Source organism: Calonectris borealis, chromosome 8 (assembly GCF_964195595.1).
Source record: "Calonectris borealis chromosome 8, bCalBor7.hap1.2, whole genome shotgun sequence".
Classification (NCBI taxonomy): Eukaryota; Metazoa; Chordata; class Aves; order Procellariiformes; family Procellariidae; genus Calonectris; species Calonectris borealis.
In genome coordinates, this window is record NC_134319.1 from 10832231 (window position 1) to 10850520 (window position 18290).

At 56.8% G+C, this 18290-nt stretch overlaps 1 protein-coding gene across 1 annotated transcript; it reads left to right on the top strand.

Moving 5' to 3' along the window:
* Positions 1–1753: 1753 nt before the first annotated feature.
* LOC142085250 (uncharacterized) lies at positions 1754–14170 on the top strand. Its single transcript, XM_075157041.1, has 3 exons — positions 1754–2398; positions 2501–3553; positions 13614–14170. Exons 2-3 carry the CDS (start codon positions 3076–3078, stop codon positions 13787–13789), a joined length of 654 nt encoding a protein of 217 aa, XP_075013142.1. The 5' UTR covers positions 1754–2398; positions 2501–3075; the 3' UTR covers positions 13790–14170.
* The last annotated feature ends 4120 nt before the right edge of the window (positions 14171–18290 follow it).

Below are 18290 nucleotides of genomic sequence, written 5' to 3' on the forward strand. Positions count from 1 at the left end.
ATAGGTGGGGAGGCAGTCTCTCACCTGCAACCCTGTTCAGACATCCCTTCAGACAGTCCTCACTGCCTATGAATTCCTCTGTTTGGGCTGTTTTGACCCGTATCACACAGGGCAGAGACCCTGACCCAGCTCCCCGGGGACTCTAACCCAGGTCTGATTAAAGTACTTGAAGGTGGTGAGGACCTTAAGGCCTCCAGAGCCAGAGCATCCCCCTTTGCCCTCGGTTCCTCTGATTAATCCCCACCCCCCACCGCACAAACACCTTTGCAAATACTTCACCCCAAATCCCTCAGCTCCATCCCCTCCTGGGAATATCGGGCCACAGCGTGGTGGGAGCCCACCTGGGACAGTTGCACCCAGAGCCCCAGGTAGCAGAGCCAGGCACAGGGATGGTTCAGCCCGGACCAGACACTCTCCCTTTCCCCCCAGTTGATGCACTGGTACCATGGCAACTGCTAACACCAAACAGCTGCGGTGAAAATACAGCTTCAGAGCAGCTTCAGTCCCCAAGGAGCAGTGGGCATGTCCCGGGGGTTATCCTCTCCTCCTGGGTACCTCAGCCAAAGATGTGCCTCCAGAGTGGGGAAAGCCAGACTGCACTGTGGTACCCCTGCGTGGAGCCCAAAACTCACCTTGCATCGAAGAGTTTCTTTAAAAAATATAATCTTGCCACATTTTCACTCTTGGAAAGATAAAATCTAGCATGGCAGGACTCAAGAGTCTGAGAAAGGAGCTGTTTGCCCTTAGCTCCTGACTCCTGCCCTGGTCCTCAAAGCACCCCTGCAGCTTCATGCTCCAGAGGCAGAAGAGCAGCTACGACCCCAGGCATCATGACGCTGGGGCAGGGGGACATCAGGACATGTCCCATTGCAGGACATGTCTCTGCACGGCTGCTCATCACCTACCAGATGTGTTTCTGTAACCAGTCACAGCTCTGTCGCACTTGTGAAAAGAAATTTTAGGAGGCTGTAAAATGGTCCTGGGGGACAGACGTCACTGTGACCTTGTCCATGCACACTCCAAGGGGGGCAGAGAAGCTTTTTTCCTCCACATTTTCTTTGCTCCTGGGCTGTACAATCTGTCCATCACCTACCTGAGCCTTGGATTTTATTGTAAGGGAGAGATGTTGCCATTTTATTCCATACCCTTCCAACCCCCAGGAAGCTGGCAGGATTGCTGCCGGCTGGTAAAACACACACACAAAAAAGTTAGTCTTTTGCTATTATTTCTCAGAAGCTCCATTTGGCTGTATTTAGGCCTAATGTGGTGATTTCCTTGCCCTCATGACAGCTGTTTCTTACATGGGGAAGCTGCAAAAAAAAAAATGTAGATATGAAAAATGGAGCTGTGATTTATTTTCACCTCCAAATATAGAAAGACAATTTCCCCCTCTCTAAGATTTCCTCTTCCTCCTCTTTAAATAAGTCCCAGTGCCTTCAAACCAGGTCAGCACCCCAGCGAAATCCCATTGCCAAGGCAGATGAGGAGATGTGTTGGTAGGGAACCCGGACCAGTTTAAACCCATCATCAAGGTGACCAGGGACAGGCTGGCACTTACCAGTTTACACAGACAGCTAACCAGGGAGGGGAGATGGCGAGGGAGCTCAGCCCCGAATCCTCTGGGCTTTCTGCAAATCAGGCATCCTGCTGATGCCAAAACTTCGCTGGGCGGAGGCTGGGGGGGGGAGCATTGCTCCCCTGGGATGCCGGCGGTGGGATTGATGATGTCCGCCCTCCTCCCGGCAGCGCCCGCGATTCGATTTCTCTCTGCCGGCGGCGCAGCTCCCAGGCAAAGCCTGCGCTGAGCGCTCACGACCGGGCTGGAGCTGGGGGCTCGTCCCCGAGGGGACGCCAGACCTGTCCCCAGCGCTGCCTGAGCCCAGGCTGCCACTGGGACACGCCGGCTGTGCCCCCGTGCACACGCGTGTACCCACGCGCACCCCCACGCACGCTCCGGCTGCTCCCCACCTTCCCCTCCACTTCTCCGGGAAGATCCAGCGGCCGGATCAAGGCACGTCTTTCGGCATCGGAAGGATTAACTCCCCGGGGAGCAGCGGCGGAGGCTGAGCCTACGCTCCCACCGGGCACCGCCGGCTCCACAGCACGCCTGGGAGTTGCGGAGCTGACCTCTCGGCGGCTAATCCCCCTCGCTGCTGGCAGCCGGGGCGGCTGGGAAGAGCGAGCGGGGCTGTAGGGTGAAGGGCCGGGAGGGGAAGAGGACGGGGAGGAGTGTACACACACACACACACGCACACGCATGCACGCACACCCCGCAGACGGCAGGCAGCGGCACCGGATCGGTTGCTGTTTGCGGGGAGGTCGACAGGGAGCCGGGCGCTGAATAGAACAAGCCGGAGCATCAGGAGAGCAGATCTGTTCTCTTGCAAAAGTCCTTAAGGTAAAACCCGAGAGCTCCTCGTCTCGGCTGCCCTTCGGAGACCGGGCGCTGGGCTCACTGTTGTCGCGGTTGTCATCTCTGACTATGATTTTGTTTTTAAAGGAATCGATCAGGAGATGCCGGCAAAAGAAGTTGCTGACAGCCAGGCTGGCACGGCCGGGAGCTGCATGCCACCGGCTCCGTCACACGCTGGGAGCGACTGAACTTTGTGGGTTTTGAATATATGTTTCTCCTCTGCGGACGCTTCGGGCAGCGTTACGGGGAGAGTCTCGGCACGGCACCGCACACCTTGCGCCTGCTATCACCCAGACCAAGCCTGGGGGACAGCAAAGGGGGGATTTCTGTCTCTCCAAGGACCATCACCTGTGAAAAGAAGCTGGAGAAGGGCAATTTATCTTTCTTTTCCAGATGACTGAAAATACCTACAGGATCCTGTCTCTGCAGTTTTCATCCGTGAGTAGCATCAGGGAGAGACAGCTGAGGAACAAAAATGATATCAGCCAAAATCATTCCAGCACCTACTTTTTCCCAAGGAACTTCATGCCCGTAGGGGTTTGCTGCGGGCATTTCCAGGAGTGAGGACCGAAGTACCACAGTTGCATCCCTACCAGATCACGTAAGAATTTGCAAGTGAGAAACCTACCCCAGCAAGACCTTCTCTGCCTGATTTGCAGTACATGGTTTGGTGTAAGCACGGCAATTCTTGCCTCTTTCTCTCCCTTTTAAATCTCTTGGGCTTGGAGATCTCCTTCCTCATTGCAATTATGATTATTTGCAACATCAGTGCCATCAAAGATTGGAGCACTTTCCTCTCCCAGATCCTCCCCAGCGTTAACAAGACTCTGAACTTGGTACAGCAAGTGGAAGCCACCACTAGCTCGGTGGTAAGTGTCCTCCAGGACCCCGAGCAGGACAACTACCTGTCCAACAGCCAGTCCATGAACTCCAGCAACTTCACGGCTGGCCTGGACCACTTGTTCCAGTACTCGTACTCGGACAATGACCAGCTTTACAAGGAGTACAAACCCCCTCCTCGAGACGCCATTCCTCTGCCCAAGGCTGTCCTCTACCTTCTCATGGCAGCCCTGGTGGTGGTAGCAGTGGCGTACGCCATCGTCGGGCATCTCATCAAGGACCTCATTCACGACTTTATAGGTGAGTGCGGGCATCACGCGTTGTGTGTATGTGGTCAAAAAGAGCCCGGTGCAAAGCCTGGGGATGCTGGCTGGGGTGTCTCCTTTGATTTGGGTGGGGTTTAGACCAAGCCTTGACCCTTTCTCGTTTACAAGTGCGATGTGCTGGGTTCTCCAAAGTGAACTCTGTGTCAATCAGCTTCCCAGAGAAAATCCTTCAATTTAACCCCTTTCCTAAAGAAACGATGCTTGTGCGTGTGTGTGTGTAGAAATGTGTTCGTGCGTACGTCTGTGCTGCCGAACGATTGTAAAATCCATTGGCCCGTTTCAACTGAGCTTGGATTAGAGGTCTCCAGAATGAAAAGTTTCATGGCAACAGATACCTGAGCGCAGGATAACAACCCACTAGTGCTTTGTGAAATAAAAGCTTAACCCCTCATCAGACACCAGTGAATCCATAAACTCCCAGGAAACGCAGTCTGGCTCCCTTGTACAGCACTTAGCACAACCATCACAGCCTCTGACGCTGCTGCAACAAATCTATAAGATGATAGCCCAAAGAGTACGCATTTTTATCAGAACTGGCTTCCTGGCTCTTTCATTCCACCCTGTTGCTGATGAACGAGGTCCCTTGTCATTGGGGACGAGAGCGCAAACACTCTGCTGGCTGTGGCCACCATGGGCAGGCAGAAGTGGCAGGCAGAGGTGCTTGGCTGTTTACGGCAAGCCCTCAGTGGTACTCTTACTCTTTGCCCCATAATTTGTATGGCTGGGGGTGCCGGGGAGCGCAGATGTGCCTAATTCCCTTCTGAATCCCCGGTACTTTTGGCCCCCACACCCCAGCAGCCAGCTCGCCATGTCCTTTTGGGGCACAGCGTCCTGCTGCAGGGAGCTGGTGGCAGTTTTTCAGCACGGACGGGGGGCCAGGAGGGATCCACAGAGGGATTTAAGCTCCTGGCTCCTGCAGATGCGCATACCTTCCCTGAAAGCTCTGAGGAACAATGTCCTCTGCAGGGGAGCAGGGCTGAAATCCCTTTGCACACCCCTTGCTCCAAACCTGCCCCCACCCCAGCCACAGATGAAGTCCTGCAGGCTCCGTCTCTGCAGCGGGAGGGAGATCACACTCATCTGGAGCAAAATCCACGCGTTCATTCACGATTCCCCTTTATTTCCCTGCTCCTGGGCCACAGGAGATACACACCAGCCAAAACTCTGACCCGCTTGCAGGGCAGGCAGCACCCATGCCTTGCTGATGGGAGGGCAAGCCAAGACCCTCGGGCAGGGGGTCCCAACCTGGCAGGGGCTGGCAGATCCAGGGCACGGATATTTGGGGAGGAGGTATTTGGGACAAGAAGGGTCAAACCTGCTGGCAAGGAGCAGTGCTCGAAGTCTCACATGAAGCTCAGCCAGGAAAACGGCAGGGAGCTGCTGCTGAGGAGCCTTTCTTCACCCCAGCTGGAAGGGAACGGATACTGTCTTAAAGTGTTAAATATAACACTTAATCAGCAGCTTGCTGGGGCTGTAACGTCTCCTGGCTCTGCCACTCATCTGATTTAGCGTTGCCTTCCCAACAAAGGTAGGCAGCAGGGACAGCACCTAAAAATATACACTGCCCTGAGATGCTCAAAGGACCGGGTCAGAGCAGGTTAGACACCCCCCCGAGGCAGGAGCTGGTCCAGTCGCAGTGCCCCGCGGAGCAGACACCCCTGCCCCCGATTGCTGGGGTCCCTGATGCAGAAAAGCATGGATGTGGGTGCTCAAAACCACCCCTTGGGTGGGTACTGCAAAGCAGGGCCAAAATCCACATAAATGTCATGCCCTCCCTGGGCAGGGAGGGAGGCTGAAGCCACGGTCGGAGGCACCCGTGCCCCTGCGATGCTATCTCCTGCCCTACTGACCTTGGGCACCTTTTGCTTTTGCCTCTACGTGGGACGGGGTCAGCGGGGTGTCCCTTCCCTGGCAAAGCCCTTTGCAAAGGGAATTCCACAGCCTTTCACAGCACCGCGGCTGTCCCGGGGCTGGACAGGCACAGGGAGAGCCCTGGGGTCTGCCCGCTTTCTGCCACTTCGGAAGAAGCCCTTTCCCAGCTGAACGCCCTCGCCGAGGGCAGAGCATCCTCCCTGCCCTGGGTGGAGGTGACATCTCTCCGAGTTAGGATCAGAAATCCAGATGTGAGCTTCTGCCCCATCCAGACAGAGAGGAGAAGACATTTCCCAAATCCAGCAGCACCCCTCAGTGCCGAAGGCTGGCTCCGGCTCATCCTATTTAGCACTCCGGGCCAGTCTTCACACCATTTATACGCTTAAAATGAGCCAGTCCTCAGAGGAGAACGGACGAGACCGTGTTTGTTAACACTGCCAAGCAGCAGCCTTTAAAGAGAAGGTTTCATTTGAATGAGTTTGCATAAAATTACTTCAGGGACAGGACAGAGGGACCGAGGGATAGTAAATAAGAAGCTCTGTATTAGCTGCCTTAACACAATGCCTGGATTTATATACTCGGCAGCAGCTCCAACCTCTGCTATCAGCGTTTCTGTGCTAATCATATTTAGAAGGATACAGAGAAGGATGGAAATAAGACGCCAAAGGGCTGGAGCCTGTTTCGGGGAGATTAAAGTGTGAATAGTTAATCGCTACTTTAAACAGTCACTCGGAGACATCAGGGATGATTTTGACTCCTCAATAACAGCTTGTAGGACACGGCTGGGGGAGTCAAAGCATCACCCAGCCCCGTGCACTCACGGGGACCCTGAGAAGCGGGCGCTGGGCTCGGTTCGGGATGGCAGAGGGGCTGTTGGGATGCTGCCGAGCTCTTCCTGGTGCCTTCGCCCTGCAAAATCCAAACGTTTGAGACACCGACACCTCTCTCACAGCCGCTTCTTAAAATTCCAATTAAAACTTGTCCAAGCATCCCTGGGGGGAGATGAATGCTGCTGCGATGCCCAGTGGGGTGGGGAGGAGGGGAAAATGGGAGGCTGCGTCGGCGGAGAGGGAAAGATGTGTTGTCAGAGAGGGCGATGGCAGAGTTCCCCTCCGGCCAGGGTGGGGATCCTGTCTGTCCTTGTCCCTCAGAGCACCTGGGTATGGATAAAAGGGCTCTGCAAGAGCCTGTGTTCAGCCTTTCCTGGAGAGACCTGGCCAAGGAAAGCCCAAAATACCTTAATTTCTCTCTGGACCCTCCCCACTTGCTCTGAGCTGACAGTGTCTCATGTTTGCGACTTTCCCAAAACTCATCAGGCGCCTCTGCTCGGGGAGGGATGCGAGCCCCCCGCGGCGGGAGGACGGCTCCTGCGTGAGCGTGGATCAGACCAGACTACCAGTTAAGACAAATGGGGTCGAAGCATTTGGAAAGCAGCTTAACGCAGGAGCGCTGGAGAGCTGCCGGAGACGGCGCTGCGGCGAAGTGCCGGCTTGGGAAATGACAAGCCTGTCGCCAATGAACGAAGCGCCTAATTACCGTAATCCTTGGGAATCAGCCCGCCCTCCCTCCCCCGTCCCCAGCAGTTTGCTGAATATCGCCCTTATTTAAACACACAAAAAAAAAGAGAAAAAAAGGGGGGGGAGGGGGGAAGTTTGACTGGAAACAAAGCAGTTGGCATGGAGACTGCGGCGCGTGTGGTCCCCAGGAAAGCATCTCGCTGCCTGCACGGGAACCACACGGGAAGGGTCTGTGGTCTGCATGGGAGCTGATGCTTTGCGGGGAGACCTTTGTCGGTGTCACGTGGTTCAGCCGAGATCTCCTCCGCGTTGCTGATCTCCGGAGGAGACCCTGATGAAACTTTTCCTTCGGGAATGGGCCCACGGCAGATGCCCAGCTGGGGTAAGGCAGGGCAGGCTCGCCGGCGCCAGCGGGACTGTGCTGGTCGATGGCTTCAGGACTGCTCAAAACCCTAAGCCAGTCTCGGAGTGGGGTCTTTCTTTTCTTTGTTCTTTTGACCCTCCAGCTGTATTTTTATTTTTCAGCCTTATCTCCACCGGCCACATTTCAGGCTTCTTTTAGGAAATCATCTCCTTGAACAAAGAAACTGTGCATAAATGTAGTGTTGCTGAAAATAGCTGCTGGGTGATCCTGCAGGGACTCGGGATCTGCTTTTAATTGCTCCCACGCAAAACCGCAGGGCTCCTAGGATAATTCAGCCCATGGCAGGGATTGCAGATAGCATCTCAGGCCTGTCAGAGAGGACTCACGTCTTCTTTTCCAGTTCTGTTTTGAGGATGATTCATTGCCTCCCAAAGTTATGGGAAAAGAAGAAACCATGTCAGGTTCCCTTCTGTTTCCCCACCTCAGCGCTAACCCCCCTCTGACACTACCCCCCTGCCTCAGTTTCCCTTTTTGTGCATGGGAGTGCATTAGGGGTTCCTTAGCCGCTGTTTCAGGGGTGCTGATGTCTAGCAGCGGCTGCTCTAGGATGGTTTTCATCGGGTTAATTCCCACTTCCAGCTACTGTAACAACGGGCAGATGCCCCATCCCTGCATCCACCTGGTATTGCCGCGGCTTCGGGCTGCGGCTGTCAACTGGACAAGCGGCCACAGTGGTCTGGCCCTGCGAAAAGCAGGCAGAGGTGGCCCCACGGACGGCTGCTTTCACAGCCAAACCTTCAAAGCACAAAGCCCGAGCAGTGGGATGGCTCCCAGCACGTGCTGCCGGGGATCGACCAGGGCTGGCCTCGGCGATGTGCCGGCATTTCCATTCCTGCCATCGCGTGGTCCGGTGATGGGCTGCGTCAGGTCCCTGGGGCAAGGACAGTACCTTTCTACTCCTGTGTAACTGCTGGTCTTCTTCAAGCTGAGACCAAGCATGGCTCCTCACCCTCTGGGCATCTTTGCTCTGCCTCCATGGCGACCACAAAGGCTGGAGGATGCAGAGAGCAGCTAACCACCCCCGGGAGCATCCCTGCCTCCCACGTACCACACCTGAGCCATCACCTTTCGGAGACTCGCCCTCCGGAGCAGTAACACTGCCCTATGGATGGGACTGGGATCAAATGCAAGGGTCCAGGGTTATACTGGTGCAGAGAAGCTATTTTTCAGAGAATATGATGATTAATTGAATGCCTTTTCCCTGTCACCCCTTTCCCCACCAGACCCTTCATGCCGCTGACAGCTCTGCAGAGGGACGGTGTCCTTACCTGTCCATTAGCAAAGCAGCGTGCTTGAGCTGCTCAGGGTGCGGGAGAGTTTTGACTCACCCAGCACAGCTAACCTAAGAAATTTCTGCATAACAGGGGAGGAAGAACAGGCTCCAACAGCAAGTTAATTTAGAAAGACGTGAATCTGGGGGAAAAAAGGGACTTCTTGCTAACAAATTACTACTGCCAGAGGCAGACAGCGATTTTCCAGCAGAACAAACCTGGGAGATATCTGCTGATTTTGCTAATGAATAAGCAGAGTCTGTCCTGCAAATGACAGATAACGGTGTGTTGCTGGTGTCCAGCTGTGACTGCTGCATGGTGTCAAACACATAAGGGATACCCTTGAACTTGTATCCGTCGGGAATGCTTTGGCCAGAGCTGGTCCTGCCTTGCTGCAGAGTACAAGGCGATCGCTGGGTCACGACCTGTTTCAAAGAGGTCTTCTGCTCCTGCTGTAGGGAAAAGGGCTTTTTTAGCAGCTGTTTTCACACCCAGCTCCATTTAAAGCAAATAAAACTAGAGCACGAGTTTGTTCATCTGACGTTTCCCCTTCCGTTGCTTGTTTCCATCGCTGCAGGGAGTGCGAATGTCTCACTGGGTTGCATTTAAATTTCAGCCCTTTCTCCCACCTCCCTCTGCTTTTCTGTCAGGGACATCTCTTTTCCAGTGGCTGAAGTGCCTCATGGACATCCCACCTTGTCACTGATGAATGCAGGGGACCAGGCCACCCTACCAGGGTCATACTGGACATAGAGCATCCCTGTGCCCCTCTGCATGCAGGCAGCAGGAGGCTGCTCCCCGCTGCCTGCACTGTAAGGGGTTTCCGAGCGAGGACCATGCCTTGTGCTGCTGGTACAAGGAGGGGTAAAACACACTCTGAAATCTGGGCAGACCCGAACAGTGTTTTTCTGCCCCAAAAAACACAGTACATCCCAAGGGTCCTGCTTCCAGGGATGCTGTCGAAGACTCAGGCAGAGCCAGGGAGGTGAAGGAACGCTTTGTGTCACATCACTCTGCTATTTAGGGAGAGATGCCATTCCGCAACTCCTGATTTACCCAGTCTACCCTATCTCCTCTCCCCAGCTGCTTTGGATCAATCGCTCCATATCGATCTCACCCCATCTCAGCACTTTCCACCTCGACTTTCACCCTGCAAGACCTCCACAGGCACGCTGAGCCCTGGCAGCACCTGGCGAGTGGGGAGAGGTGTCTCTGGGTTAGATGCTGCTGCCCCAGACCTGGCCGAGAACGTCACTTTGTCCCTCTCTTTTATCTGAGGCATTCACATACGTGCCCATGTGCATGCCCTGATTTTGCAGCACTTGTTAGGAGGCGCTGGGTAGGAGCAGGCGATGCTTTTCCTTACTTCCAAAGTGTGACCATCCTGGGTCCAGGGGTGCCCCTGCCCCAAGAGCGCACCATGGGACCCCTGTTCACCCCAGCTCTGCCCTTGGGTGCCCCATGTCCGTTGGGCACCCTCGTTCAGCCCAACTTTGCTTGCCTTCTGGCTGGAGCCTGTGTGAACCTGGATGTGGACTTTGCTCCAAAAGAGGATTTCATTTTCCTCTCGGTGGCAATTGTGTCCATTTTCTGTTGCTCATGCAGACCCCCTGCCAGATGTAAGGGATGAAGAGAGAAATACCTGTCATTATGCTACGGGCTTCAGCTGCCTTCGGTCAGTCACCACTGCCCCTCGGCTCCCGGCCCCTCAGCACCCTCCATCACCTGATTACACCCCCCCGCAGGATTCATTATCCGAGGTTTCTAACACATGCTTGTGCATGACGTGACATTGTGCATCCCATCCCTTGCAAAGGTCCTTCTGCATCAGAACAAGGTTTAATCACATCAGGACCAAAGATGTGCAGGTCCCCTCTCTCTCCCCCTCGTCCCTCTCCAGACATCCCATGGGAGACCTGGGGGGACCCCAGTTTCTCACCCGCAGACTGAGCAAGCTGGGAAGGAGCCAGAGGGAGAAGCTGAGGAGGAGCGTGCACAGCTGGGACAGAGCTGGCCAGCAGCGGCTGGCGGGGGAGATGAGAGCGCTGACATTTTTATGGTTGTTTCTCCAGGGTCCTGCTGGCAGGAGATCCTCCGCCGGCTCCATGGGGCTTCGCTCCCCTCTTCTGCACATGGCAACATGCTGAAGTTACAGGCCATAAATGGCCACAAATAACGTGTAATTGTGTAATTACTTCACTCCTTACTTACACAGTCAAATCATAAAGGCATCGCAGTAAATACCCTCTAATGACAGCCTAATTACATCTTCCTGCAGATTACCGGGTAATTAGATCCAGCAGGCTCCAGAAATAATTCCCAGGGAAGCAGAGGTTCGGATTAACGCGTACAATCCAGCCCGCACTTACCCAGGAATTAGACTGCGGCAGCCTCACGCAAGCTGCCTTCCCCGGGCGCCCCGGCCAGCCACGTCCCCTTTGGTGACGATGGAATGGAAATGGCTTTTGCTGAGCCCCCCCGGCCCTCTCCCGAAACACCCATCCTCTGTGTTTCTGCCTTTGTCATGGTGCCATGCCCAGCTCTTGCTTCTTCTGCTGCCTGCAGATGTCCCCAAGGGTTCATTGCTTGGCCACCAAATGCCACCTCCCCTTGCTCACAGGTATGCAAAGCCGTGGTCTTTGCTTCCCGTTACAACCCTCACCCAATGGCCCCCGGGATATTTGGGGACCTGTCACTTCTTTTTCTACAGGTTATTCCCCTTGTTCCCTGCCGGACCAGCCCCTGCTCCCACTGGAGTTTTACCGCTGACGTCAAGAAAAACAAGCCGAGATCTTTAATAGTATTTGTAGGAGGAAATCTTGTTATTGCCTTCCGGATCCTCCTCACGCCAAGCGGCTGCACGGGGGCTGGCACAAGCCTGGGAGGTCTTGGAGGCAGGAGGGGTCGTCTGGCCAGCACAGACCCAGCCCGGGCTGCAGGGCCAGGCTGGGAAGCAGCCGGTGGAGTGTTTGGCTTTGGTCTAAATCCAGTAAATCCAAGCAAAATGGAGGCTATAAAGGAAAAAAGACCTAAATGAGCCTCCTGAGCTTGGCTGATTTCCTCGGGGAAGGGTTGTGATGGGGAGCCCAGGATCTGGTGGGGGCTGTGGACCACGCAAGTGAAAGCTAAATGTCCTGGTTGGGACTGGGGCTCCCCAAAAGCCTTTGGACCATGTCTTTGCTGAGTTCCCCAATCACTCTTGCCAGCACCGCGGTAGTTGTGGGGACTGTGGTGGTTCTTCTCCTGTCCTTCCCATCACACAACCAGCAGACTCCGCTGGCACGGTGATGGAGGTGAACAAAGAAGGAAAAACAAGGAAAAGACAGTCACTCTCTGGCCTGCGCCCAGGGTGGTGGGAGCTCTCTCCTCCTTGGAGCCTGCACCCACATCCAGCCAGCCCACGCCAGGCAGCGGGCCACAAGCCCCTCTGCTCCCTGCCCATGGAGGACGGACACCCACCCTGGCTCCACAGCACGAGCATCACCCCGAAAGCCATGCCCCGCACCCTTGGGGATGGCATGGCCCAATGGCTTTAGGCTGGAGAATAAAGTCAAATATTGCATAGCAAAAATGACAAAACTTCTGGGTTTTCTTCAAAAAAGAAGGAAAAGCTTTGGGGCTTTTGAAAAAGCCCCAAAATTCGACCTATGGTGCACACACCAAGCACAGGGAAGACCACAGGTCTTTCCAATCTCTCCTCCTCACCACTGGTGACCCAAGAAATGAGACCTTCATCTCCTTTCATCCCTGGGATCCCACCCTTGTATTTGCCACAATTTGCCTCGGTTTTGCTGCAAAACTTTTTTCCGCAGCCCACAAAGAAGCCAACATCTCGCTGTGATTGCGTTTCTCTGTCCCTGCTCCACCAGGCAGCCTGCCTCCTCCACCAAAGAGCTGCAACTGAAATCCTCCTCAGGGACAGAAAAGCCTCTGAAACACCCCATGCCACGAAAGAGAGAAATGTTATTTCTCGAGAGCAATCCGTTGGTGAATAAGCAGAATCCCTCAGAAACTACTAAACCAGGCCGGTCCTTTTGTCTGCCTCCCGACAGCCATCGCCACTTTATTTTGGGAGCAGGGCTGAAGCAGAGGGGTCCTGGTGCTCCACTGCCCACCACTGTCAGGTTCTGCCTGGCCCTAGGGGCTCCTCTCCCCTCATCTGGGTTTCCCCAGCTTTGGTTTCCCCATTGCTGGTGCCTCCCCATGGCGGCTGGACATGGCCTCTCACCACACCAACAGTCAAATTTTAAAAAAATATATGTATTTGGGAAGTGGCAGCACCTGCCTCCGCTGAGCTGCAGCCCCTTGTGCTGCTGGGGACATCTCGGTCACACCGCCATCCAGCAGCAACCACTGTATTTTGGAGGGGGATCGGTCACCCCCAGGGTTGTGAGAGTGGCCAGATCAGCTCAGAGCCATGTCCTGGAGCTCCGGTGACCTGCCAGCAGCGCAGCCCCGAAGCAGCCCATGGAGGGTTTGAAGCCCTGGCGTGGCTGTGGTACACTCCCATGGCAGATAAGCCGTGTCCCCGGCCATGCCTCCAACCCCATTTGGATGTCACACAGTTATTTAATTGTCCCCTCCGTTTCTGGCAGCAAAAACCTGCTGTAGGAAATAACTGCTTTCCCGTGCTGGTGAGCCCAGATGCGCACTTCACTTCAGAGACGCTTCATTTTCATTTTTGGGATTAGCAGGGTGACTTCATTTGCCTAAGCCAGGAGGGCTTCCAGAAACCAGCAGCCTGAAAACCAGCCCAGAGCTGGGAAGCGCAGAGACCCCAGTACCATGGGAGCAGAGGGGGCTGAAGGGGCAGGGGAGGGCGAGGGACCCTCCTGGGACCCCAAAGCGAGGGGTAGGATGTAGCGGGGGGCAGCGATTTCCCAGCCAGCGTTGACTGCGGGGCCAGCCGGAGGTAACCAAGGGCTCGTTTTGTGCTTTTCCCTCCTCCAGACTGGATCTTCGGCCCCAACCCGGATGACAACAGCAACAAGAGTGACGTCAACTGCATCAGCAACAGCGTCAACGAGATGAGTGAGATGCCCGAGGTGCTGCAGCACCGGGACCGCCGGTCCCAGGACGTGGTCATTGCCATCGGCGAGACCTGCCACCTGCCGCAGCAGACGTGACCGGTGCGGTGGCCGGGCCAGGCGGGATGGAGCAGCGGGATGGAGCGGAGGGATGGAGCGGAGGGATGGAGCAGCGGGATGGAGCGGAGGGATGGAGCAGCGGGACGGTGTAGCAGGACGGTGCAGCAGCCATCTTGCCAGACCGGGCAGTGAGAGGAAGGGATGGGCAGAACCCGCACCATGGAGCAAAACCCTCCTCGCCCCAGTTTTGCCAACCTCTAAGGACCTTGCCGGGGCGGGCGGCATCGCCCCTTCTCCCGGGCTTGTCAGTCCTGCCCTGACGTCTGCCCACGGGTTCGTGACCTCCCTTTTTTCCCTGTGAATAGCAAAAAAAAAGCAAATGCAAAATACACCCACCAAACAAAGCTCGCAAGAGAAACGAGCCAGAGAGGAGCTGGGCGGTCCTTTGGTGTGCGGCTGTCCTGGGGATGGGGTGCTGAAAAGGGCAAAGGAGATGAGGAGGCTGCGTGAGAAATGGGGGTGTCTGTGTTTCTGGGGACAGGGAAACGAGCCCTGCCTTTCTCAGCCTGAGGAACACAGCGCACCCCTAATAGCAGGGGCCGGAGCATCATTTTCCCCTTCTGAAAGCGCTTAGGGAAAATGGATGTGGTTTCAACCTCCTGCTCTGATGGCTTTTAATGAGAGCCATTACCAGCGGTCCCACGCTGGGGCTTTGTCAGCTTCGCAGCAAGCAAAGGCAGTAGCAGTACCACAAGCCTCCCCCCAGTAATTAACCATTTCCAATCAGATGCGTCATCGCTGCCACCACCATTTTTCTCCCATTTTTTTGGCCCTGGGTTTGTAACGTGGCTGCTCTGGCAGCTGCCAGCCAGCTCCCATGCTGGAGCTGTCGAGGGGAGCCGGGCAGCGATGCCATGGCAGCGCAAGGGGATCCTGGGGGGTGATCCCAGGTCTGTGGGCCCCTGGGGGCGGGACTGCAGCGCTGAAGCTGGCTGTGGACTGGGGAAACTGGGAAGGTCCAGATTCCTGGGGGACAGGAGATTGTACGGGTTGGGGGGGAGCTGGTTTCCTTGCTTCCCTGACCTTTCAACGTTTAGAGGCTGGGCATCACGGTCACCCACGTGCCCCCAGCCGCTGCTGTGGGGGGACGGTGAAACCACGTGTCCGGCACTGGCACCGCTTTCAAAGAGACCGGTCCCTGCCATGGGGACATGCCACTCACCGGCACGACTGGTCCACCTGTAGCTGCAGGCAACAGCCCTGGCAACTCTTCTGCATTGGGGACCCATCGCCCACCAGCTGCTGGAAACACGGTGGGGGCTTCCCTGAGGATGGAGGCAGCCACCTCTGCTCCAGCCGAGTTCTTGCTCCCTTCCCAAGACATCTCGGGTCCCACATGCTGTGGCTGGACCATGGGGAGCTGCTCCTGCACCAAGCAGCAGCTCGCACCCAGGGCCAGCGTGGCTGTCACCCACCCCAGGCCACTGTCCTCCAAGCAGGAGGCGAAGGAAGGAGCCAAGCTCCCTCCTGTGGCCGCCTGCACCGGGGTCCACCGGGCTGCTCAAGGCTGAGAAGGGGCCAACGAGGAAGCGCCCTCGGCCCACTCCCCTCCTCAGCCTCCTGGACTCAGGACCCCCGCTTTGAAAACCCTCTTTTGCAGGGATGCAGGGAGGGATCCTGTGCTGTCTCCATCCCCCGGACTGACCCAGCCCTCGGGTACAGTGGTGTGCATGGGGGGGCAACCACCGACCGGCTCAGGGTCACGGCCGGTCAGTGCCAGGAGCCAGGCTGGCACTGGAGCTGTGCAGGACCCCGCGGCCATAGCTCTTTTCTCTACTGACCCCGCTGTAACCTGCCACATGCCAGGGCAAAACCGCAGAGGACAGCAGTTTCCCACGCCGCCTTCCTTCGCATTCCCCCATCCCCGCATCACTGCCGTCATCTGGCACCTGCCTTCCCCCTGATTTGTCCCCAAACACGTCAGCAGACACTGCACTAGCGCTGAGCTCTGAGGATGTTTGCAAGCCTGTCGGAGAGTCCCAAGAAGCCGTGGAGCCATTTTGCCTCTGGACACTGGAGGCAGAGCATGGCTTTTGGCTGAAAGCAGCCCCTCTCCCTTCAAGAAATCAGTGGCTTTCAGTCCAGCCGCCCACCCCTGCAGCTGGCTGCATTTTGGAGCGTGTCCAGCACCCTGAAGGAGGGTGGCAGGACAGGACCAGGCGGACGAGCAAGGCTGCGAGGATGGGAAAGGGAGAGCTGTATGGGGGCCGGTGCAAATGGTACAGCAACCTCATCTGCTCTTCTCACCCACCAGGACCCCTGCTCCGGGCTGGGCTGTCCCTCCCCAGCCCTTTCCTTGTCCTCCACGTCCTCCGAGCAGGGGACGAGGGTCTGGCCATCCAACATCAGGGGCCCAGGGAGAAGGTCCATGGGAAGAGGCGCTGGGGGCTGCTTTACTCAGGGAAGGTTTTGGGGGATGCTGAGAGGGAGGGGGGGCTGATGAGGGTGCCGGGCTGCTCCGCTCCGACTGCTCCAGTCCCTGCACCTCTTCAGTGCAGGAGGTTGCTCTTTAAGTCCCTCTTTCCTCCCCTAAGCGCCTTAGGGAGCAGGGGTGAGAGATGCTGGTGCTTTTTATAGCAGTCATAATCCCTGCTGCTCACACCGCCTGCGCTCTCCTGCCCCAGGGCCCAGGGCTGAGCCTCCGAAACGAGAGCTGCTGCCCAAAAACCGCCTCGAACCCCTTCGGTTCCCAGCATTGCCTCTCTCCCAGAGCACAGATCCCGGCTGGGGCTGGTTCTGGGCTCAAAACCCCTTTGCAGAAGGCATTGGAGAGCCACGAGTGTTGCACCCCCCTCCCAGTCACAGCATTCTGCTGGGGAGGGACAGACAGACAGACGTACAGAGACGCATGGATGAGCACCGGAGCAACTGCCTGGCCTCCCCACTCTGCTCTGAGACTTGCGGAGCTGGAATCAACCCCACAGCACAGCCACAAGAAAGTCCCCAGGAACAGGAGGAGCTGGGGGAGGCTGGAGGTTTCTTTCCTTTCTAATCTCCCCCACCTTTAATAAGAGGGAAACTGAGGCAGGGAGGGAGGGGGCAAGGGGCAGAGCGCTCCTGGCCCCGCAGCACAGAAGAGCCCTTTGCAGGGCAGCCGATGAGTTTTAAAGGCCAACAAAGCTCCACACCTGGATGTAACCCCAGACATAAGCTTTGGTGCTTTATCGGCGTGGTTTTGGTGCTGGGGTGGCTGGTTTCCCTTACCTGGGCTACGCCCACAAAGCCAGGGATGGCATTTGGGCCATCCAGGCTTCATCCCTGGGGATGGAGGAGCCTGGGGAGAAGGGATGTCAAATGGGGCAGCAGGAGGTTTGATGGGACCAGAGCGGGTGCCTGGGAGAGGCATATTCCACCTCTGGTCCCTGTCCCGGTGGCCAGCGCTGTCCCCCCACCCAGCCCCAGTCCCAGTCCCGGTCCCCTCCCAGGACCACGACTATCCATGGAGGACAGCGAGCGCTGCAGCTGCTTCACTTCCATTTGGGGACATCCCCCTCTGGTCCTCCTCCCCATCCTTCCCCACTGGTGTGCCCGACATCCCCCTGAGAGGTGGCCGTGCAGCAGGAGCCATCAGCCCTGGCCAGGCAGCGTCCCTGCCCTCCCCTGCCAGCCCCTGCTGCCCTCCCGGCTGCCGCACGATTTCTCCCTTAAGCAGCTCAGCTTTTACATCTCTCCAGCCAAATGTCCCCCTGGCTCTGCACCCTGCCAGGGGGAACCCAACACGTCTTCTGTTTTACTGCCCACAGCAGATACAATTTTCTCCAGCCCCCGGGACCGGGGGGGTCTCGCAGGAGAGGGCAGCACGGGAAATCCTGCCTAAAACTGTTCAGACCCTGCCTGCACCGCTTGCCCCCTGCTGCAGTCTGGCCCCTGTCTCCCAGAGCCTCTCTGCAACACATTTGCTGCAATTTTCCCTTTAAACACCCCACGGGGAAAAAAAAACCCAGGGGGGTTCTTCTAGGTCAGGCTGCGCTAAGACGGTGAAAGCAGATTAATTTCTCAGAAGAGCAATTCAGATTTTTCTTCCCCTCCCCGCCGGGGACCGAAGCAGGGCTGGCGGGCGGGAGCACGCACATCTCCTGGGCACACACGGCTTTTGGTGTCACCCCTGGGGTGGCACTGAGTGGGGACATCCCCAGCTCCCAGCCCTGGAGGGGGTGGGGACGACGACTCTTGCCAAGTGACGGGGCACGCAAGTGGGAAGGAGGAGGTGGCCCAGCTGGGACCCTGATGGGCCAGGGTGGGTGCCCGCCACCCAGGGAGGAGGAAGGGGAGAGCTGTGCCACCGCTCCCTCTCGGCACCCAGCATCCCCGAGCCCAAGCCCATCCTCGTCATCCACCCATGCTCACGTGCCCACGAGGCCCGGAGCAGTCACACTTGTTTTTCATTCCCAAGGAGTGCCGGGAAGCTCTAAAGCCGGAGGATTAGTCTCCAAAGCAAAGGCCTGGCCCGCTGCCAGCCCAGGCAGGGAACAGCCCGGGG

What these genes read in the sequence shown, in the direction of transcription:
- LOC142085250 (XM_075157041.1), top strand. Translation starts at nt 3,076, where the DNA reads ATGGTTTGGTGTAAGCACGGCAATTCTTGCCTCTTTCTCTCCCTTTTA. An exon ending in CCTCATTCACGACTTTATAG is followed by an intron (nt 3,554 to 13,613) that starts GTGAGTGCGGGC and finishes TCCCTCCTCCAG; the next exon opens with ACTGGATCTTCGGCCCCAAC.